General features: G+C 44.8%; 11 protein-coding genes across 11 annotated transcripts; 6 read left to right on the top strand and 5 right to left on the bottom strand.

Moving 5' to 3' along the window:
• Nucleotides 1–296: 296 nt before the first annotated feature.
• Nucleotides 297–3,493, top strand: SAMD00019534_012980 (hypothetical protein; the record flags this gene model as incomplete). Its single annotated transcript, XM_012903265.1, has 3 exons — nucleotides 297–461; nucleotides 547–3,242; nucleotides 3,313–3,493. The coding sequence occupies 3 exons, from the start codon at nucleotides 297–299 to the stop codon at nucleotides 3,491–3,493; spliced, it is 3,042 nt and encodes a 1,013-aa protein (XP_012758719.1).
• A 169-nt stretch (nucleotides 3,494–3,662) lies between these two features.
• On the bottom strand, nucleotides 3,663–5,457 carry SAMD00019534_012970 (hypothetical protein; the record flags this gene model as incomplete). Its single annotated transcript, XM_012903264.1, has 6 exons — nucleotides 3,663–4,271; nucleotides 4,339–4,459; nucleotides 4,518–4,729; nucleotides 4,785–4,902; nucleotides 4,966–5,096; nucleotides 5,173–5,457. Coding segments are annotated over 6 exons (1,476 nt in total), but the record flags the coding sequence as incomplete, so codon positions are not given.
• Nucleotides 5,458–5,624: 167 nt separating this feature from the next.
• Nucleotides 5,625–7,497, bottom strand: SAMD00019534_012960 (hypothetical protein; the record flags this gene model as incomplete). Its single annotated transcript, XM_012903263.1, has 2 exons — nucleotides 5,625–6,818; nucleotides 6,919–7,497. The coding sequence occupies 2 exons, from the start codon at nucleotides 7,495–7,497 to the stop codon at nucleotides 5,625–5,627; spliced, it is 1,773 nt and encodes a 590-aa protein (XP_012758717.1).
• Nucleotides 7,498–8,327: 830 nt separating this feature from the next.
• Nucleotides 8,328–9,707, bottom strand: SAMD00019534_012950 (hypothetical protein; the record flags this gene model as incomplete). Its single annotated transcript, XM_012903262.1, has 1 exon — nucleotides 8,328–9,707. The coding sequence occupies one exon, from the start codon at nucleotides 9,705–9,707 to the stop codon at nucleotides 8,328–8,330; it is 1,380 nt and encodes a 459-aa protein (XP_012758716.1).
• Nucleotides 9,708–9,964: 257 nt separating this feature from the next.
• SAMD00019534_012940 (hypothetical protein) lies at nucleotides 9,965–12,480 on the top strand (the record flags this gene model as incomplete). The annotated part of the gene is made up of 4 exons (XM_012903261.1): nucleotides 9,965–10,171; nucleotides 10,261–10,869; nucleotides 10,950–11,706; nucleotides 11,789–12,480. The coding sequence occupies 4 exons, from the start codon at nucleotides 9,965–9,967 to the stop codon at nucleotides 12,478–12,480; spliced, it is 2,265 nt and encodes a 754-aa protein (XP_012758715.1).
• Nucleotides 12,481–12,583: 103 nt separating this feature from the next.
• Nucleotides 12,584–13,164, bottom strand: SAMD00019534_012930 (hypothetical protein; the record flags this gene model as incomplete). Its single annotated transcript, XM_012903260.1, has 4 exons — nucleotides 12,584–12,628; nucleotides 12,724–12,796; nucleotides 12,877–12,904; nucleotides 12,999–13,164. 4 exons carry the CDS (start codon nucleotides 13,162–13,164, stop codon nucleotides 12,584–12,586), a joined length of 312 nt encoding a protein of 103 aa, XP_012758714.1.
• Nucleotides 13,165–13,333: 169 nt separating this feature from the next.
• On the bottom strand, nucleotides 13,334–14,296 carry SAMD00019534_012920 (hypothetical protein; the record flags this gene model as incomplete). The annotated part of the gene is made up of 2 exons (XM_012903259.1): nucleotides 13,334–14,056; nucleotides 14,123–14,296. 2 exons carry the CDS (start codon nucleotides 14,294–14,296, stop codon nucleotides 13,334–13,336), a joined length of 897 nt encoding a protein of 298 aa, XP_012758713.1.
• A 1,401-nt stretch (nucleotides 14,297–15,697) lies between these two features.
• On the top strand, nucleotides 15,698–18,675 carry SAMD00019534_012910 (hypothetical protein; the record flags this gene model as incomplete). Its single annotated transcript, XM_012903258.1, has 2 exons — nucleotides 15,698–16,832; nucleotides 17,168–18,675. The coding sequence occupies 2 exons, from the start codon at nucleotides 15,698–15,700 to the stop codon at nucleotides 18,673–18,675; spliced, it is 2,643 nt and encodes an 880-aa protein (XP_012758712.1).
• A 560-nt stretch (nucleotides 18,676–19,235) lies between these two features.
• SAMD00019534_012900 (hypothetical protein) lies at nucleotides 19,236–19,475 on the top strand (the record flags this gene model as incomplete). The annotated part of the gene is made up of 1 exon (XM_012903257.1): nucleotides 19,236–19,475. The coding sequence occupies one exon, from the start codon at nucleotides 19,236–19,238 to the stop codon at nucleotides 19,473–19,475; it is 240 nt and encodes a 79-aa protein (XP_012758711.1).
• Nucleotides 19,476–19,533: 58 nt separating this feature from the next.
• SAMD00019534_012890 (hypothetical protein) lies at nucleotides 19,534–21,474 on the top strand (the record flags this gene model as incomplete). The annotated part of the gene is made up of 1 exon (XM_012903256.1): nucleotides 19,534–21,474. The coding sequence occupies one exon, from the start codon at nucleotides 19,534–19,536 to the stop codon at nucleotides 21,472–21,474; it is 1,941 nt and encodes a 646-aa protein (XP_012758710.1).
• Nucleotides 21,475–22,277: 803 nt separating this feature from the next.
• SAMD00019534_012880 (hypothetical protein) lies at nucleotides 22,278–22,433 on the top strand (the record flags this gene model as incomplete). Its single annotated transcript, XM_012903255.1, has 1 exon — nucleotides 22,278–22,433. The coding sequence occupies one exon, from the start codon at nucleotides 22,278–22,280 to the stop codon at nucleotides 22,431–22,433; it is 156 nt and encodes a 51-aa protein (XP_012758709.1).
• Between the last annotated feature and the right edge of the window lie 96 nt (nucleotides 22,434–22,529).

Raw genomic sequence — 22,529 nt, 5'->3', positions numbered from 1 at the left:
TGATCAATCTTATCTTGAGCATTATTTAGAGGTGGTGACCTTTCACTGTAACACCAAACCTTACCAATCCACACACAACCCTCACTCTTCCACACAATTGTGTTAAGTAAGTAAGGCAAACAAGCACACCTTGTGCTCATCACACTACCCATCTTCATCCATCGACTGACTGACTCAAGCTCATTCAACAAACTGCAGATTCATTCATTCTTACTTATAACAATATATATATTATTTATACTTATATTCATTCATTCAATTAATCAATCAAACTACAAGATAAAAATAATAACATGATGGAAAGTGGACATCATTACCCTGGCGGCGATGTTTCAGCTGTCAATGATATCGAAGGCATTCTTAACCTTCATCCCACCGTCAACAAGTTTGCCACATTCAAGCCAACAGTAGTCAGCAAGAAAGACAAAGAGCATTGGAAGAAGAATGAGCGTTGCAAGACTGTAAGTATCTCATGATCAATCAATTTGTTTACTTCACTAACTCTTTCAATCAATCAATCAATCAATCAATCAATCATACTAAAAGGCATGTGAACTAAAGAATGACTTTAGCGATGTGAAGCCAACTACTTTGACAGAGAGAGGTGCATTGTTTGAGGCACAGAGATGTTTGAAGTGCGCTGATGCACCTTGCCAAAAGTCTTGCCCAACACAACTTGATGTAAAGTCATTCATCTCTTCAATCGCCACAAAGAACTATTACGGCGCTGCCAAGGCTATCTTCTCAGACAACCCCGTTGGTCTGACCTGTGGTATGGTGTGTCCCGTGTCCAACCTATGTGAGGGTGGCTGCAACCTGGCCTCGACCGAGGAGGGCGCCATCAAGATCGGTGGCCTGCAACAGTACGCCACAGACGTCTTCAAGAAGATGAACATCCCCCAGATCCGCGACCCATCGCTTACACCACTGGACCAGCTGCCAGAGAGCTACCGTGCCAAGATCGCCCTAATTGGATGTGGCCCCACATCCATCTCTTGTGGCACCTTCCTTGCGCGTCTGGGCTACACCGACGTCACAATCTTTGAGAAGGAGGAGTATGTTGGCGGTCTGAGCTCTGCTGAGATCCCCCAGTACCGTCTGCCATTCGACGTCGTCGAGTTTGAGGTCAAGCTCATGAAGGACCTGGGCGTCAAGGTGGTCTATGGCAAGAAGCTGGGCGACAATGGCTTCACTGTAGAGTCACTCAAGGCTCAGGGCTACGAAGCCGTGTACCTTGGTATTGGTATGCCCGAGGCCAAGATTGACAAGGTCTTCCAAGGCCTCACTGTTGCTGAGGGCTTCTACACATCCAAGGACTACCTGCCACTGGTGTCCAAGGGATCAAAGCCAGGCATGTGTGGATGCTCGAGCAAGCTGCCAGAGCTGCGCGGCCGTGTTGTCGTGCTGGGTGCTGGAGATACCGCCTTTGATTGTGCCACCTCGGCCTTCCGTTGTGGTGCCTCCCGTGTCACAGTCTGCTTCCGTCGTGGTTTCAGCGACATGCGTGCCGTTCCCGAAGAGGTTGATATTGCCAAGGATGAGCGTTGCGAGTTCCTTCCATTTGTGTTGCCCAAACAGGTGATTCGTCGCGAGGGAAAGATCGTCGCACTCGAGTTCTACAAGACAGAGAAGGGCGAGGATGGCCAGTACGCCGTCGATGAGGACCAGTTCTTCCGTGTCAAGTGTGACTACATCATCTCTGCCTTTGGTAGTCAGATTGGTGAGGTAGCAGAATCATGCAAGCCATTGAAGTTTACCAGACACGGTTTGGCTGACGTCGACCAAATGACCATGCAGGCCACCAACCAGGAATGGTTGTTCTGTGGTGGTGATCTCATTGGCAACGGTACCACAGTCGAGGCTGTCAACGATGGAAAGACTGCATCATGGAACATCCACAAGTACCTACAGTCGCTTCATGGTATCCCCATCCCAGACTCTCCCCAGCTTCCAAACTTCTTCACACCAATCGACTTGGTTGACATTAGCATCGACTTTTGTGGCCTCAAGTTTGAGAACCCGTTCGGTCTGGCCTCCGCCACACCCTGCACGTCCGCCTCGATGATCCGTCGTTCATTCGAGCAAGGCTGGGGCTTCGCCGTCACAAAGACCTTCTCATTGGACAAGGATCTCGTCACCAATGTGTCTCCACGTATTGTTCGTGGTACAACCAGCGGTCATCACTTTGGCCCTGGCCAAGGCGCCTTCCTCAACATCGAGCTTATCAGTGAGAAGACTTGCCACTACTGGTGCAAGGCCGTCACAGAGCTGAAGCGCGACTTCCCCAGCAAGATAGTGATCGCATCGATCATGTGTGGATTCAACAAGGATGACTGGCAAGAGTTGGCCAAGATGGCCGAGGCCAGCGGTGCCGACGCCCTCGAGCTCAACCTCTCCTGTCCACACGGTATGGGTGAGCGTGGTATGGGTCTTGCCTGTGGCCAGAACCCAGACCTGGTGCTGCACATCTGTAAGTGGGTGCGCGAGGCAATCAAGATCCCATTCTTTGCCAAGTTGACACCAAACGTCACTGAGGTCAAGGAGATTGCCATGGCCGCCCACACTGGTGGTGCCTCTGGTGTCACCGCCATCAACACAGTCTCTGGCCTGATGAGCTTGAAGGGTGATTCCAACGCCTGGCCCGCCATCGGTTCCGAGAAGAGGACCACCTACGGAGGTGTCAGTGGTAACGCCACCCGTCCAATGGCCCTTCGTGCTGTCAGTTCGATCCGTCGTGCGCTTCCCGACTTCCCAATCATGGCCACAGGTGGTGCTGACTCTGCTGACACCTGTATCCAGTTCCTTCACTGTGGTGCTGGTGTAATCCAGATCTGTTCAGCCGTCCAGAATCAGGACTTCACCGTCGTCCAAGACTACATCACTGGTCTCAAGACCTACCTGTACATGCAATCGAGAGAGGATCTGCTCCAGTGGGACGGCCAATCGCCACCCCTGTCACTCACCTCATGGGCCTCGCGCAAGAAGTATAACAACCTGCCACGCTTTGGTAACTACCAGAAGGAGAGAAACCAACAAGAGTTCGCTGAGAATCAGACTCTGGACCTGCAGGCCAAGCCCGTTGTCCCCGAGGCTGCACCACAGACCAAGCCTGTGCCATCAGTGCATGACCAAGTCAACAGAGCCATCCCAAGAATCGGTGTCTACAATGACCTTAACAACAAGGAACAAGTCGTGGCCCTTATCGATGAAGACCTGTGTATCAACTGTGGCAAGTGCTACATGTATGTATCAGATGACACAATCCAAGTCCATCATCATTCACTAACATATCAATCACTCAAACCTCAACAGGACATGTAACGACAGTGGATACACTGCCATTAAGTTCGATGCCAAGACACATATCCCCAATGTCACCGACAACTGCACTGGATGTAACTTGTGTCTCTCTGTATGTCCTATTATCGACTGTATTACCATGGTACCCAGGAAGATCCCTTATATTCCCCAGCGTGGATTGGTACCAGCTTAAGAGAATGAGCGAGGAAGAGGTACAGCCAAGAGATAGATAGGAAGACAGACATATAACCAACCTTTCAACAAATAAAACAATATTATATCATTTACATTGCTACATGATCAAGTACCTAGTGCCTTTCGCGAAAGGCGTGGACTTGGTTGGTGGAAGTTTATTTAGTCTTGGGGAAGATGGAGTTGCGATTGCCCTTGGACACCTCTTGGAAGAATGGTTGTGTTGTTGACGATGATGCATTGTTGTTCTCGACAAAGACATCAGCCAACACGCCAAGCTCATAGTAGTTCTTGGGTGCGGCGGGTGGCGCACCAGCCGCGACACCACCGACGCCGCCCACAGACGATGCGAGTGATGACGAAGATGATGTGAGGTTGTTCAGCGATGATGAGCTATCCGACTGTGATGTCTCCAGTAGTTTGATGGCCAAGCCAGCAATTTGTTGCATGCCAGGCTTCAATGGGAACATCTCAATGTCAATGTCCAATGAGCTGTTTGGCTGCAGTGCGCCAATCCTTGGCAGATGGCCATTGATGAGGATGCCCTCCATCTTGTTCCTGACCAGCACAAACAGTGGATGAAGTATTCTGTTGGTCTTGTTGATTATCCTCGATGTCACAACGAATGGTTTCTCCAACTCCACCTTTGGTATCTTTGTGAGTATGCACTCTACATCCTCCAAGTTGACCTTGCGTTGAATGAACGCTGTCTTCAGTCTTCCAATCTCTCCAAGATATGATCTCCAAGTGATGTCCAACTTGCCCAACGATGGTGAGTTCTGCAGTTTGAAATGAGGTTGTTAGTGCGGTCCTTTGATCTTTGGCCTGTCTCCAACGCCATCTTACCTTTGTGTCAAAGTCATTTGGGTCCTTTGGCGCTATCTTGAACAGGTAGTGTCTGCTAGTGCCCTCCTTTAAAAATACAACATTGGAAGCAGCTCTCAACTCTGCCAATATCATTGATGGACTGGATGGATTGTGATTGGTTAGTCATGGACATGTCATAGTCAGTCAATTACACATACTCTAAGCTGCTTTTGATTGGATTGGATGCCGCTGAGGCTACAGTCGGTGAAGTTGGATTGGATGATGTGCTGCCAGGGATCGTCATACCACTGACTGTATTATCATTGATTGGTGTTACAGTGAACAACTCTGTCGGTTCAAACGCTATTGACTCAATGAACAATGAGCCTTGTGTTGCATTCTCCAAGCATGCTTCCAGAAATAGTAAATTCTATGTACGTTTGTTGTTAGTGATCGATCATCTAGTGATTTGTAACACAACTTACTGGTAGGTTCTGTATCTTTGTCTTGATGATCAGTGGATTCATGACCTGGAACTTGAAGAACTTCTTAAACTTGCGTACCTCGCCCTCCAGTGTAGTATAGTTGACAGCGCAGCATAGACTAGAGAGTGAGTGTATGTATGAGTAAGGAGCACGACTGAATGATAACACTTTGATGACCTACATGTTGGGACCAGACTCCTTGACCTCACGCTGTACAACAAAGTCGCTGTTGAAGCCTGGGCCAAACTTCTTGATTGGATTCTGTTCAGAGTCTAGCAAAGGTATCCTCTGTGTAGTGGTCTGTAGCTCAACCTGTCATAGTAGTAGTTAGTTAGACGTCATTCAATCAATCAATCAATCAATCAATCAATCAATCAAACAAACATACTTTGATAAAGACATTATTGACGTCTTGAGTAGAATGATTGTTGAGTGTGATGTAGCTGGTGAAGATCTCTCCGAGGTAGATGATACCAGATTGAAGTAGTAGCATTGATGATATACCCAATGCTTCGATACCTCCACCATTCGTATCATTATTACCTAACTGTACAGATGAAGGCAGTAATATATCATTCATTATATCATCTCTCTCACATAATACTGCATTATTAGTTGGTATATGAGGTTTACTAAGTCTCATAACCTTTAGATTAAGTAAATGATTGTCCTTATTCTCCATTGTATAGTATCCTGTCGTGTCCTGTTGTATATGTATAACTATATCGACTCATGAGTCGAATAAGTATCTCTTTGATCATGAACAAGGTGTGGGTGTGATCACTCAACTTTGTTTTAATTTATGGGACTGACCAAGCCAATCAATGACAAGGACGACGATCACTTCTTTTTATTGTTCTTCTTCTTGATTGGCGCTGGAACAAAGAGTGAAGCATCCTTCATCTCACTATTCTCTCCAATGGTCTTTTGTGCACCGATAAAGAATCGCATGTCTCGTAGCTCTTCGGATAGTTCGATGATCTTTTGTTCCTTGTCCCCTTCCATCTCTTTGAACTTGTCCTGCTTCTCACGCATGGCATCGTTGATCTGTCGCAGGAACTTGGTCTCCTTGTCCATCTCGTCCATCTTTTGTTTCAGTCGCTGACACTTGCTCTGCCACCTGTTGTTGATCCTATCCATCTCCTCCTTCATTACGCTCGTGCTGTGGATGGCTTCCTTCTCGATCCTTGCCAGCTGCTGCTCAAAGTATGCGCGCTGCTGCTCCAGCTGGCTGGTCAACAAAAAGTTGTACTCCATGGCGATCGACTCGATCTTCTCCTCCTTGAGATGCGAGCCGGTGCGTGCGTCCGAGCTGGCGTGTGGGTTGGGTAGCTCAAGCACCTTGCCATCGGCACGGTTCTGGATAAGTCGGTGGACATAGCCATCGCCGGCATAGTCCCATACACGCTGTGTCTCTAGCTCTAGTGCGTATGTATGCATCGTCTGCTCGTAATGATGGTTGGCGTGAGAGTTGACGTATCGCGAGCATCCGACGTTGCCACAGATGATGCAGATCCAGAGCGACTCGGTCGAGTTGCACTCGGCGCACACATTGTTCGCCTCGACTTCGGGGATCTGCACGTAGCGGCACACCGGACAGGTGTTGTCGCCGCGCCACTTGGCCAGACAGTCGCAGTGAAATGTGTGATGGCAGAGCACCGTGACGATGCCCGTGGTCGACGAGTCCAGGCGCTCGAGGCACACGGGGCATGTCGGCAGCTCGATCGTGCCACCAGGTGCCGGTAGCAGCAGCTGGTTGGACGGCGAGCAGTACTCGACCTTGGCCACAAACATCAATATACAAGTCTCTGGCTCGAACGAGTTGAACTGCTTGCCATTGTACAATTGATAGAACTCGTCGGCGTGCGGCTGATCGTGGAAGCGCAACAACACCATATATCGATTGGGTGAAGCGTCCCGAATCACCTTCATATCCGATATCGACTCGATTCCATTGTTAAAGTAATGTATCAAGTCAGGTATAGATACATAAGATGGTATTGATTCTATACATATAATGTTACTTCGTGTGGTCTATTCATGTGTGATTGATTGATTGAATGAGTAAGTGAGTGATTGAGTGATTGATTGGGATAGTCCCAGTGGGATAGCGGGAGAAGGGTAGACTACTTACGGGTAGGTTACAAAATGAAGTGTTCTGTTGTAGCTTGGATAATTCAGAGTTGACAAAGAGGTGGATGACACCTTCGGTCACTTCGATACGAGGGTTGCCAAAGAAGAATGGTATGCAACTGTTTGCTTGTTGTATTGTGCCTGGACTGCCACCAGACAGTTTGATCCTTGGTCTATTTCCACTTCCACTTCCACTGCCACTGCCACTGCCACTTCCACTTCCACTGGCATTGTTGTTATTGTTATTATCTTGATCATTGTTATTGTTGTTGTTGTTTGTGTCTTCTCGAATGATTGATGATGGTACAAGTAATTGTTGTTGTTTCTTTGATAATGATGACGACGATGATGATGATGATGATGGACCACTTATACCACTACTACTTCCACCATCTCCACTGGCTGCCAATGTTGATAATGATAGGGAGAGAGGTGAGCCTGAACCACTGGTCGATGTAACTTTGTTTGGTGACGTAGGTGATGTTGAAATGACAGTGGCCACAAGAGGTATAGGTATGTTCACTGTAGACGATGATGATGATGATGATGTTGTTGTTGAAGATATTGCAGATGGCTTCATATCGACCTTTGAATCAGAGGGTATAGTATATTGCTTTGACACTTTAATAATCAAACTGTACATGGAGAGAGTGTAAAAGAGATAGAGAGTTAAGAGTATATGTCTTATTGTGCTTTGCTCTCGTTCATTGACCCAAGTTGATGTGTATGTGAGATAGTATATACAAGGTATAAGTATTATTTGTATGTGTATGTTTGTTTGTTGAAAGAATGAATGAATTCAATCAATGAATTGATTGAATTCATTCAAGTTCACACAATTCCTCATTTTTTCATCAAATTCAAACAAATACAACAACCTCGAAGGTCTTCAATGAATGAATGAGTCAGACAACTTAGAGATTATTTGTTATAACAATGTTCATTTATTATTATATATATGTACATTAAGGAATCGAATGATTGTTTGTTTGTTTTAAATATCTGTTTGAGTGGTATTGAGGAGTTAGTTAGTAACTTGATTGGTTGTTGTTGATGTATTGGATATTGAATAGATAGATAGGTTGTTGATGTTGTATTTGTTGTTGAGTTTAGACGTCAGAAAAGTCTGAATGTTTTATAATCATAGAACGTTCATGTTAAAGGAATTGATATTGTTGATCATCATAATAATGTCTAACTAACTTGGTTGTTGTTTGATTGATTGATTGACATAGATATAGAGATAAATATAACTTACATTAATCTGTATGTTTGACATAAAGAATGTCGTTCGTGTTTGTGATGATCCTTTTTGTTGTGATCCACACTCGCTCAATCACATTTTTGCTCGTGCAAAAAACAAGTAAGTTTTCGGTAACGTTCATGATTCTGATTATCACTTGCTTGGACTTAGGCGGCAACTGGAGGGAACTCTGGAATTGATCCAATCTCAAATGCAACGGCAGTCCATACGTCTAGACTGGAGGGCGATGGGAAGGACTCGGGGGCTAGTGATGTGGGCGTGGTTGGTGTGCTGGTGATGGTCGATGCTTTGAATGGTGTTGATGGCGACTCTAGACTGGTTACACCAAATACACTGGAGTTTGATTGTTGTGCTGTGACTGGTGTAGTCTGTCCAAAAGGACTGCTGGTAGTTGTTGGCGTGCCGAAGCCACCGCCGCCAAATGCTGATGGTTGTGCTGCTGCTGTGTTTGAGCCAAATGCTGATGTTTGTGATGCTGGTATGTTGATTGGATTCGATCCAAATACTGATGTTGCGCTTGTTGGGTTGGATGAGGTCGATCCAAACACTGATGATGTGCCTGTTGGTGTTGATGTGATGGGGTTTGATCCAAAGCCACCGCCAAAGCCACCGCCTGTTGATGGCGTGGATGTTGGTTGTCCAAAGGGTGAGGATGTTGTGTTTGTGTTTGATCCAAACACTGATGACGTTGATCCAAATGCACTGGCTGGGTTTGATGGTGTGCCAAATGCTGAGGTCGAGCCAAAGCCCGAGGGTGTAGTTGTTGTTTGTCCAAAGGCAGAGGCCGCGCCAAAGCCTGAGGGTGTAGTCGTTGTTTGGCCAAAGGCAGATGGTGTTGCAGTCGAGCCAAATGCGCTGCCCGTTGGGTTAGACGCACCAAATGCAGAGGTCGCACCAAAGGCTGAGGGTGCTGTTGAGCCAAATGCACTGCCTGTTGGGTTGGACGCACCAAACGCGCCAGTCGAAGGTGTTGTCGAGCCAAACGCGCTGGTTGAGCCAAAGGCTGATGTTGGGGTCGACGAGCCAAATGCGCTACCTGTTGGGTTTGATGTGCTTGGTGTGCCAAACGCTGATGTAGTCGATCCAAATGCTGGTGTCGATCCAAAGCCTCCAAACGCACTGCCTGTTGGGTTCGATGTGCTTACTGCACCAAAGGCTGATGTCGCGCCAAAGGCTGATGCTGGTGTTGACGAGCCAAATGCGCTGCCCGTTGGGTTTGATGTACTTGGTGTGCCAAACGCTGATGTTGAACCAAATGCACCGCCACCACCAAATGCTGGAGCTGAAGACGATCCAAACACACTGCCTCCAGAGGTAGCAGGTGAGCTCGAGCCAAACACACTACCAGCTGGATTAGATTGTTGCTGTTGTTGTTGTTGCTGTTGACCAAATGCTGTAGGAGTACCAAATGCAGGTGCTGAACTTGTTGATCCAAATGCTGAACTTTGTGTCGTAGCACCAACTCCTCCACCAAACACTGATGAGCCACCTCCAAATGTTGAACCAAACGATGGTACACCAAACATTATATGATTGATTGATTATTTGTTATTTATATGTATGACTATATGTACTATTGGTGCGCACTCAATGTAAATGAATGATTAAATTATTTAATTTGTGTACAGATAATCTGTATTATTTGCTTCATCAAGAATGAAAGTGAAAGTGAATGAGAGAGTTTGAAGAATGATTTGGGGTTATGATCGAACTTCTTAAAATTTGAGATTCATTCGTCTTTGTCTTTGTTAACAAATAATAATAATTAATAATAGTAATAGTAATGAATAATACAAAGAGATTATTGGTTAAGAATATACCAAAGACTGCACAGAGGAATGAGGTCATCGATAGATTAAAGACATTATGTCATAACTCACCATTGGTTACGATTACAATGCCATTGATCGTGCCTCCAACCATAGAGCTACCTTCACCAGACACTACAATAGCATTGATCTCTGTCAATGATATTACACAGATGCCTAATGTATGTATTGGACTCAATCTCACTCAACAACTCATTAGTTCAATCACTTACTCACTCAATCAATCACTCACTCAATGAACCAAACTTAGTTCAAGACAGCGTTACATGGCAAGGTGATTGGAGAGAATAAGTTACAGGTTGAGATATATGATATAAAGCCTCAACCACCAAAGAAGGTGGCGTTACCAACTCAGACAAAGTCGTCAACTGTGGCGACTACTACAACACCCACTCAGACATCTTTTGCCACAAAGGCAAAGTCGTCCTCGGCCTCGGGCTCGACCACCACCACGAATACAACAAAGACAGCTACTTCTGAAGAGCGACAAAAGAAGTCTGCGACTGCAACTGCGACCACACCAGCGACGACAACACCATCTACAACTACAACGACTACCACTACAGCGACGACACAACAAGATTACAAACGAGCGAGAGAGGATGGAAATGGAACAAGTGAAGGTGACAAGGTTGTAACAAAGAAGAAGAAGAGCGATAAAGTTAATGGTGACAATAAGATTGTGGCTGTGGAAAAGAAGAATGAAGAGACAAATGGTGATGATGATGATGTTGATGTTGAAGGCGAGGATGAAGAGCAAGAAGTCAATGGCGACGCTGCCAAGAAGAAGGTAGTTGCTCCACCAAGTGTCAGGAACAACAAGAAGGTCGTCAACAAGATTACACAACAGTTGGTATTCGTAAGTATCACTTGGATTGATTGATTGATTGATTGAGAGGCCACGAGCACTGACAGCCACGACACGCCCACACCTTATAGTTCTCCGAGAAGAAGGACTTCCAACAGATTAGGAATAGTTATAATTACTTGAAGAGGATTGGAGCAAGACCTGATCATATTGCATTTGGAGTATTGCTCAACTCTTGTGTTAGATGCCAAGAATGGGGCATGGCAAAGGAGGTGTTTGACGACGCCATCAACAGTGAGAAGGGCGCCAACGAGGTCATCTACACGACATTCATCAAGGCATTGTGCGAGACTGATATGCCTGCCGCCGAAGCGATGGTCGACACAATGAAGCAGGTGGGCATCCCACCAAATGCACGTTCCTACAACTCTGTGCTGCGTGGATGTATTAGAAGTGGCGACGTGGACATTGCCCAGCGACTCTACACCGACATGAAGAAGCAGAAGTTGGACGACAGCTCTACCATCGAGTACCTGATCAAGATATACGCGCAACATCTGATGATCACTGATTGCTGGCAATTACTGGGCGATAAGTACGAGGCGATGGAGACAGAGATCTCGCCCATCGTGTTCTCTCGTCTCTCACTGGCTGCTCTGCTGGCGGGCGATCTCAAGAGCGCCGTCAAGGCGTTGGGCATTATCGATGACATCCTATCGAGAGCGCCTCGATCCATTGGCGTGGCGTCACAATCACACAAGAACAAGGGCAAGAAATCCGAGTCCAACAAAGTGTCCGCATCACTCTTTGAGCGTATCAATCGACAAGAGATTAACGAAGAGTCTGAGCGTGTTCGAGCATGTCTCCAACGTCTATCCAAACAACAAGGTATGATTGATTGATTGAGTGATTGGAATGATTCCTACGAGTCACATCCTAACATGGCAACATACACCGGCACCACAAACAGTCAAGGTCAAGTGCCAACCGATGGAATGGTCCAAGAAGATATTCTTCTCGCCAGTGACATTCAGCAACTTGTATAAGGCCAATGATGGCCAGATGGAGAAGAACTCATCATTCATGGATATGTTGTTGCGCGACTCGAGGGACCAGGCCAACCCACGCCCGGTAAAGATGGAGATATGTTCCGGCCACGGACATTGGATCACAAAGCGCGCGGCAGAAGACTCTGAATCAGACTGGCTCTCTGTGGAGATACGTTACGATCGTGTCTTCCAGATCTGGTCCAAGATGATACTCGAGTCCATCGACAACCTCTACCTGATGGCGGGTGATGCGCACGAGGTGCTCAAGAGCAACGTGCCCACCGGCACGCTGGACGAGGTGTACATCAACTATCCCAACCCGCCCGTGTGGCCTGGCGCCAAGCGTCTGATCGATCACGACTTTTTGGTGGAGATCAACCGGTCGCTCAAGAAGGATGGCACGCTGACCATCGTCACTGATGACAAGCCCTATGCCGACTCGATCGTCCTGGTGCTTCGCCAGTCAAAGAAGTTGGCTCGCATCTATAAGCCCGTCAAAGAGGACTACATCTGTCCACTGGAGGAGGACTATGGATACTCCTACTTCAACAAACTGTGGTCCAACGGTCAGAGAATGAAGAGATACTGTATCTATGTCATTAAAGATTGTTGATTGATCGATCCAACTAACTAACTGCCTCCGATTGTGTGTTACAAGTTCGATAATATCGTTCGCTCGTTCGCTCACTCGCTAACTGTTTATTACATCTAACCAACTACTTTGCTGGCTTTGCCAAAGGTCCTTCGCCACCTGGTATCAACTGTTGTTGATGTTGTGATGGTATAAGGAGGTATGAGTATTGCTATTCGTTGGATGATGCTGTCTTCTCTGAGGATGAGTCACGCGACTACTTACCAAACAAACATGGTTTCCATTAAGTAGTATTGTGTCCAGATTGATAGTCTTGATGCCCTCTGGTGTAAAGTCGCTATATATATAGAGTTGTGAGCAACATGTTAGATTGTGCACATCACTTGCTTGCCTGACTGACTGACTGAAGATACTTACTATTCAATCACATCTTTCAGGAATATATCTAGTTGATGATTGATTGAATGAATGATTGATGGTTAGTATGTACGATGATGACTATGATGATGATGATGACTAGGATGATGAAAATAACATACTGACGTATGTATCGAAGCCCAGCAGTGTACCAACGAACTCCTTGTCATTCTTCATGCAGATCCAAATCCTCTGTCCAATGCACTTGTCGATCAACTCTAAAGGGAGCATCTGTTGAGTGATTGCTCCAACTGCAGATATATGTGATTGATCAGTTGTCGTTGCCATTCTATATATCTATATATCTATATTTATCTCTATCTTAGATTGATTAACTTCAAAGATAGAACTTAATGAGTTGTGATCGCCAATCAACCAAAAGAGCCAAACCCATAAATTAATTGTTTTGAATACATCAAGTTCGAGAAGATACAATGATGGTCAATCAGTGTATTTATTACTCAAATATATATAGTCTTCTTTTGGACTTGAAGAACCTCTTTCTCTCCTTTAGGTGCTGATCTAGCCAGCTCAATTTAGTTGGCAAATTGACCTCAAGTATTGGTTTGGTATACTTGATCACTGGATGGAATGACTTTCCAAGCTCGTCAAGCTCATAATCGCTATCTATACTCTGATCACTATTATCACTATCATAATAATCATAATAGTCATCATCATCATCATCGTCATTATTGGAGTGATTGAATAATGATCTCATTTTAGTGGAATCTGGAGTCAGAAGGTCATCTTGAGTCATGTTGATTGAATGTGGACCAACCATCTTGTTGGTTCTCAATGTCAATGCATTCGAATGATCGTCACCTGTAGAGATTGATATGGATATATCATTAAAGTAGAGTGTCTTCAATGTAGCCTGGTGTCGCATGATCAGTCTACTTGTAGCGGATCGCAGCAAAACGTTGGGGAGGTCGTCCTTTAGTATGAATCGAATAGTTGGCGCAAGGATAGGGATGAAGCCATCGTTGTAAGCCAAGAGATTGTCAAACACGTAGTTGAGGGGATAGGACGACGTCGCCACTACCACGCAGAACTCTCGAAGCTTTGTGCACTGTCCAAGTATCTTGCAAGTTATATTATCGAATGAGTTATCGGCCTCACCATCATTGATGAAGAGGTTCAGCGTCTCGAGTGATGACAGGGTCTCATCGAACACTCTCTGTTTGTTATGGTAGTGTTCTAATGAACAACTGTCTAGACAGTGTGCGATCGGATCAAGACGTACATTTGAGTAGTATGTCCAACACTGTTTGAATCTGCTTGGCCTTGAAAAGTAGTCCATCGCCCTGGACTCCAGGGCGATGGACATGGTGCGGATGTTCTTCAGGACACAATGAGGCCGCGACACATGCTCACACCAGTTTAGGCACTTGTCACGCATCAGATCGTTCTCGGGCATTGTAACCAGGTAAGCATGATCGAACAACAATGAAACCACTCCAAAGAAGCGCCAACATACTAGATCACACTGTAACCATTCCTCTATATTATCAATACCCTGATCTCTAATCAACAGACGAAGTATATAATCTTGAACATGATGTGGAAGTATTGGGAGTTGTTTTGAATGTTCTTCCATCTTTGTTTGATTGATAGTATGATCGAATGACCACGCTCAAAGTGGAACCAACTTTGTTGTTTCAATTCCGATGACCAAAAGTGATCAATACTGAAGTTCAACATGTATTAATTAATATTTAGTCTCCACATATTATGTCCAAATATAACTAAACTAATTTAAATCAATCATAAAGCATTTCTCTATTATTATTGTTAATTCTCAACAATCTAAAACATTTTTAATATCTATAATGACTGTTTCTCCAACAAGCAACAAGAGTATGCCTGGGGATTGGACGACACAATGCAATTTCTGTCTTTTCTTCAATCAATTTCAAGTTGGAAAATTGGTCAAGTAAAGGAACGTATTGCCAAACTCAACTACCCAATGCCGTCCGACATAATAGTAGAGAGGATCAAGTCATCACTAGAGTCTGTAAAGATTGTGGCACTTATCAGGACTAACCCAGATGGCATATATTCACGATACGACCTCAATGCTTTCCCAGTCCGGACAACTGACGAGGAGGTTCTTACTTGCCTCCATCGAGTCCTCGAGATTTGCTGCATTAGTAGGATCACTTACAATCAAGACGAAGTCTGGGTATTCGATCCTGCCCTCAGACCTACAATAATGGAGATATTGTTAAGGGACTATCCATGGGTTCATCATCGACCTTTCGACCCTCCTGTTCGCGATCTTGCTGTCTGGATCCTCATCCATCCTGGTGGATCCTTTACCCAAGAGATCTCAATATTCAATGGAAAGCAACCACAAGCGAGTCTTCTCCATCAACAATAATAGTGGATCATGGAATCACTCTTGTTCAATATGTTGTGCATCCACTTCCATGTTTCGCTTTGCAATGATAAAGTAGAGAAGTGGCATTTAAATTGGCGTGTCTAAGTTTGCCAGACTCATGTTGGCAGAGATACTTGGTCATTTCAATCGGTCATTCGGTCAGTTCACTATTGTTGTATGTTTATGTATGTGTATGAATGTCTTTGTATAGTTGTATGAATGAATGAATGAGTACCGGTCAATGATCAAGGGGCATCTTATGTTTTGGAGAATCCAACAATGGTTTATGGGTCATTCATACTTCATTCATTCATACAAATAATACACATAATGTACATATGTACATTACCTTATATTGTTATAAAGCCTATATTCAATCATTTGATTGAAGATAATAATGACTATCAATCAATGTGTCTGGATGTGTTATGTCTATCAATGACATCTAGATCATTCAGAGCAGTGTACAACAAGTTGAGCTTGTCATCATCAATGAACAAGCAAAAGTATGACAATGACAAGGCCAATAGCAACTCAACAACACATATACTACTAAATATACCAGATGATAACCTTGTAATCAGTTTCTTAAAGTCATTGTCAAGTCGTATAACATCAGTTACATTGGGTGATAGGTTCAACAAGGTGTTACTGCCTGGTATACTACCTCAATCATTAACTTCTCTTCAATTTGGCAATCTATTTAATCAAGTTATTGGACTTGATGTACTTCCATCATCATTGATCACTCTGAAACTTGGTTATGAATTCAATTGGACGATCCCAGTCAATGCACTGCCATCTGGATTGGAACGTCTCAGGTTGGGTCGATCATTCAATCGTGCTCTGATACCAGGTGTACTACCAATGTCACTCAAACGATTGATTCTAGGAAACTCATTCGTCGAGCCTATAATGCCCGACGTGCTTCCAACTGGCTTGACACATATCATGTTTGGCTTCAACTTCCGTCGACAGTATCTCAGAGCTACTATACCCGAGACACTCCAAGTGTTGAAGGAAGGTGGACACTTCCATGATAATCATTACTTCCCATTGAATCCACAGAGTCAACTGATCAAACCAATACCTGATGGTGATCTTGATTACCTACCTCGCAATCTTAAAAGATTGAAACTATGTAGTGAGTACAACAAGGCGCTATACCCTGGCTGTCTGCCGCCTACCCTCGAGTCCCTCGAACTGGGGACCAAATACAATCAACCGCTCTCTGTTAGATGCTTGCCCGACACCCTTCTCGAACTTGAACTGGGCGAATACTTCAACCAAACATTGATGCCCGGCCATCTTCCAGCGTCTCTCACATCACTGATCATTCCATCCGAGTACTCTAGGAAGATACCTCGGGGTGTACTGCCCAACTCACTGACATCGCTGGTGCACCCTGGACATACTCCCATCGATGAGTTAAGTCTTCCAGCCAACATTCGTCGTCTGACAAGTCCCTACATACACTATCTCAAATGTCTGGAGGCGTTCAACTCTAACTCTGACCACAGGATGGAGTTGGTGCGAGTGGAGACTGTATGGCTGGGAGAGCGCACTCCACAGTGTTTGACACGTATTGATCGATTGGAATTGAACATTGCTCATAGTGTTGGGCGATGGGGTACATTCACTCCCTGGTATCAATACCTTAAGGAATTGACAATACGCATACCCAATGTATCAGTATACTTTATCAATCAATCAAGAGATATCACAATATTACGAAGGATTGATCAGAATACCTTATTATGTCACACGTCCACATATGATCGTCCGTACTTCATTGTAAACAAATAAACTAATCAATTGGTCACTTGATCATTTGATCAAAAAAGTGATCATTCTTGTTTGGATCATAGAGATAAGAGATATTCATGGAAACACTACCAAATATAATAGTTAAAGATATATTCAATCATTTGTTGAATGACGATCAACAGAATGGTACTGGACTGATGGACTTTATGTGTCTGGAACTCACCTCCAAGTCATTCATGTCAACCGCACGGAAGTTGATACGTCCACATCATCATGCCAGCAGCATACTAAGTGATGAAGAGCAATATGATTGTTACGGAATGACAACGACAACTATGAGCAAACCATGTTTGTTATGGACTTCCAACTCTGTATTCAAGTACAAGGAGCATTTCAAAAGCATCTCAACAACAACAATAACATCACTTCACCTTGATGGTACGTTCGATCAACCAATTGAACCGGGCACCCTGCCACCATCACTACAGATCTTAAAAATGGGCCACATGTTCAATCAACCGATCAGGCCTGGCTCGTTGCCAGACTCAATCACAATGTTATCATGGCCTATACAACTAGTTTCAAATTTCAATCAACCATTTGAGTGCGGTTCGTTGCCCGCCTCGCTGACGGACCTTCGCATGGGCACCGCATTCAATCAAGATTTGACACTACCAGGTGTGTTGCCTGCATCTCTGGTCACTCTCTATCTTGGAAGGGGCTTCAATAAGGCCCTGCCCGATCATGTGCTCGCCTCGCTCACTGAGCTGGGAATATTCAGCAGGCCATCATTTGCCATCACTCAACTACCCAAACTCAAGATATTGAGGACGGCATTCAGTGTGCGTCCACCCCCGTCTCATGAAGGTGGTGGATCATCTTGGCCACCTGCTCTTACCGAGCTCACAGCCATTGACCACTGTCCCGTCCACCCACTCCCTGGTTCACTTACCAAACTCAATAGCTTCATCTTAAGGGACTTTTCCGCAGACATATCATTGACAAGTCTCACGATCGAGAGGCTTTATAACCCCCCTCGCGAGTTGCCTCGCTCACTCAAGTACCTCTGCATCGACCGGCTCACCCTCCCTTGGAACATTGTCTCTGATACACTTCCTCCCACTCTCACCGAGCTAAGAATTGGCTATGGATTCGATCGCCCTATTCCACCAGGAGTGCTCCCTCCATCATTGCTCACACTAATGCTCGGCCCAAAGACAGAGTACAATCGGCCAATCGTCGAAGGCACATTGCCCCAATCACTCACATATCTGTTACTTGGCGAGTCATTCAACCATCCATTGCCCAAGGGCGTGTTGCCAGACTCATTGACACGTCTGGACCTGTATGACGACAAGTACGCAGAAGTGGACAAGGAATGGAATGATGTGTATCTGCCACCCAACATCAAGCATTTAATGTGTCGCTCTCAATCACAGGTCGGATGTGCAAGACGTCTGCCGCCAGGCAGTGACGTGTGTCTCCACGTCTCTGCCGTGCCAAGTGGACGTTTGGGCGACGTCATATTCACCAACCAATTGACCATCAATAATGAAGCCATCAAGATCTGGTTCGAAACAGCTGTCACGTTGTCCACACATTCAAAGTCAACGTCCTTCTCTGCAAGCGATACTATACCTACTTCTTAAGACGCATTGACCGTCGTCACTCACTCTGGATATCTGCAGCATGTCCATCATCCAAGCCTCGCATCATTCAAATATATTATTAATCAGAGGATCACCATATTATACTTTGGCAATAGAAGGTTATTTATTCATGCTGATTAGTTATTATTTTGATAATTAATTTGATGGATGATTGATTAATTAATTAATTAAATGATTGATTGATTGGTTCATCGATAGATTGATTGATGCAAGGAATAAGAAGGTTGGTGGGACCTGTACTTTGGCAATTGATTCCTACTTTGGGTTGGCTTGGAATGACCGACACCTAGACCAACAACGCGAGCTCGATTATTGATCACTAGTTGGCTTGGAATAACAAACAAAAGTGACCAAAGATCGAGGAGGATGGGATGGTTAATATTTAATAATTAAAGATATTATTACATATAAATAGTTAAAATGTAGTTCGAAATGAAATGTTGATCAAAAACAAGTTTGATTGTTTGATCTTCTTTCATTCAATCGATCAATCAGTGAAATAAATAGTAACTGTTATTACATTAGTATCATTGTATGAAATGATCACATTAGCAAAATACAGACATGTCGAGCAACACAACTACAACAACATCTACAACATCGACAACATCGACAACATCGACAACATCGACAACATCAACAACAACGACTACAACAAACAATGCAGCACTAGTGCGATCTACAATGACGAAGCCGATAACGATGAAAGACTGTCTTCATTTGGGCTGCACAAGGTCCTTCTCGGACTATGGCAACATGAGCAATCATTGCTCAACTGATCATGGCTGCTCAAAGACTTATGCAACATGCGCCAACTACAGAAGCTATCGCACAAAGATGATATTCGCTGATGCCAACGACAAGGATTCAATCGAGATGATGCTTGCCGATGGTCTGATCAAGTGTTTGCACAACACTTGCTTCAGCTTCTACCCCTCGATGGATTTGGTGCGCCAACACATACTTCGGAAGGGTGGAGACCATCAATGTCCAGACCGTCACAGCTGTCCAGGTTGTTTGCGCAGTGACATTTTGATGACAAGGCAAACACTCCCCAATACCATCCCTACCATCAAATCTCTGGTCTGTCTGCACGATGGCTGCTCTAAAGAGTACGAGTTGTTTGGTCTTTTACATCAACATTGCAAGACAGCACATCAATGTCGATCGTACGCAAGCTGTCTCAATGAACAACGCTACCGATCAAAGAGCTTCACCGCTGAAGACGATGACACCGAGTCGATCAAGATGTTGGTGGCCAAAGGTTACACCAAGTGTCCACATTCAGAATGCATCACCTACCTCAAGAAAAGGAAGACATTCAATAATCACGCCAAATTCTGTCACCCGGGTGATAGATCGAGGCTATTATCATTGTGGCCACCAACAAAGCGCAAGCGATCCACTGTCGAAGACGAGGATCAGTATGAAGAAGAGGATGAAGATGATGAAGATGAGGAGGAAGTCGATCTAGATGATGAAGATGTGTCCCCCATCTCTACGACATTATCGACCAACCAGGTACCAGAATCAAATGACAAGATCAAGTGTCTACACTCCAACTGCGACAAATTGTTCAATGCGAGATACATAATGATGCAGCACAACCGAAAGGAACACCAATGTACCGACCATCAGAATTGTCCAGGATGCGTGTTCCGACGACTATGGGCTCCGACCATTGGTGACGATCCCTTGTCCAGGTTCAAGTGTCAACACGAGGCATGTTCATCCTCTCAAAGGTCGTATAGAGTATTGCGCGGTCACTGCCGATCAGAACACAAATGCACTTGGAGATACGCAGCATGTCCAAACTATCAGACCCATCAAAAGACTGCTTTCTTTGCCGATCCTGATGACACTGAATCAATATCAATGTTGACGGCAAGGGGTTTTCTTCAATGTCCACACACATCGTGTGGCAACTTCATGGCTACTCGCAAATCCAGGATTCATCACCTGGCAAAGGAACATCAATGTCCGGATCCAGTGAGTTGTCAAGGATGTATTGATCGCATCCAGCATCGCCCAAGACGCTCGGCAACAGGCCCCAATGACAACGAGCAAGAGACGGGCCAGTACAAATGTCTGCATGATGATGGTGACTGCACCAAGAGCTACATCACCTCGGCGGGCATGTATCTTCATTGCAAGAAGAAGCATGCGTGCAACGCCACATATGGAGCATGTCCAAACACTCGAGAATACCGCACTCAGAAGCACTATGCCACACACGACGACACTCAATCAATCGAAAGATTCTTGGCTGATGGATACCTCAGGTGTGATCATTCAGAGTGCATCTACTTCTTCAAAACTGATGGCGCCAAACATATGCACATGTATCAAAGGCACTTCTGTTCGGATCCACATCATTGCAAGGCATGTGTTGAGCGCAACTTCCACATCGACAATGGTCATGACAATGACAATGACGACGAAGAGGACATCGATAATGGAGGTAAAAGACGATTGTTTGTATGGCAGCGCAAGATCATCAGTGGGATGGCGGTACCCGGTGGTAGTCCCAAGAGGAACGTTACCATTCGACCGACGACGACTACAACAACCAAGCCTAGTCAAGTTGGAGTCTGGAATGAGAGTATGTTCAACCTGATCAAATGTCCACACAATGGATGCGAAGTGCATGGTCAGACGATGGCCATCAACAAACATCTTCTTCAGAAACACACTGGTTGCTCCTCAATGTCACAGCAACATTGTGATGGTTGCCAGTTGTCTCATCACAGTGATCATCATCATTGGTTGCTCGTGTGAGTGAGTGGGTGGGTTGGTGAGTGATCAAGGTCTCACCATGCCTAAACAAGTAATGATATCCATATATGGTGCCTTCTCCTAATTTGGATAATCACTCAATCACTCTCACTCAATCGTTCATTCATATATTCCATCCATTCAATCAATCACTCAATCACTACTATCTCATTCACTCATTCACTATAAAACTATAAAGCTATAATTATAAAGTTCTCCAAGAGTATTAAATATATTTATCTACATCATTCTAGACACTTTAAGGCTGCCAACACCAACGTCTATGTCAATAGCAACCCATTGGCGTTGGGTATTCTCTTAAATGCCCATATTCAGACTGTTGCCATGTCTAAATGATTCGTTCAACCTTGCAGCGGACCCAATTACTACACTGGTGTACTCCAACAATCCAACTGATGCCTTCCCCAACACTCCAAGATACCTCGCCAAATGCACTACCAAAGGTGGCAAAAGGATAATAGTTGAGATTCTTAGACCTCGCAATCATCCAATGTTCTATCAACAATCTTTCTATGGTGTTGCAACTGGTATTCTCAAACAAGGCCACATCCACAATAGTGACTTTGATCCTTACTATCAACTCTGTGTCTGCGATTTCAAGGTATTCCCTAATGACCCTATCCTCCCGGCCAATCATCCATGTATCTTTGGGATTCAAGAGCAATGATAGACAATCATTCAAGGATACTGACGAGTCTTTCAAGGTGAACTACCTCCAACTCCCCAACATTGATCCTGCCTCGATCAATTCCAAATCCACCATTACTACTAAAGTTGGTGCTGTCATGGGATCAAACATCAAGAGTATACCGGAGTTCCCATCTACACTCCTTGATGACCCACTGATCTGCCAAGTTATTGACAGTCTCCAGTTGTTCAACCTCACTCCATCCGAGCTCAAGGAGTACGAGACTGAGGTATCAATGCTGGGAAAGAATTGATGGATTTCAATCATTCAATTAACTACATTACTCATTCAACAATTCAATCAAATCAATCCACCATTAAAACGGACAGACTTATTTATTGTTATCTTC

The sequence above is a fragment of the Acytostelium subglobosum genome, assembly GCF_000787575.1.
Source record: "Acytostelium subglobosum LB1 DNA, scaffold: scaffold2, whole genome shotgun sequence".
Taxonomy (NCBI): Eukaryota; Evosea; class Eumycetozoa; order Acytosteliales; family Acytosteliaceae; genus Acytostelium; species Acytostelium subglobosum.
Note: the sequence above shows the minus strand (reverse complement) of the source record. Positions and strands in the feature narration are given on the sequence as shown.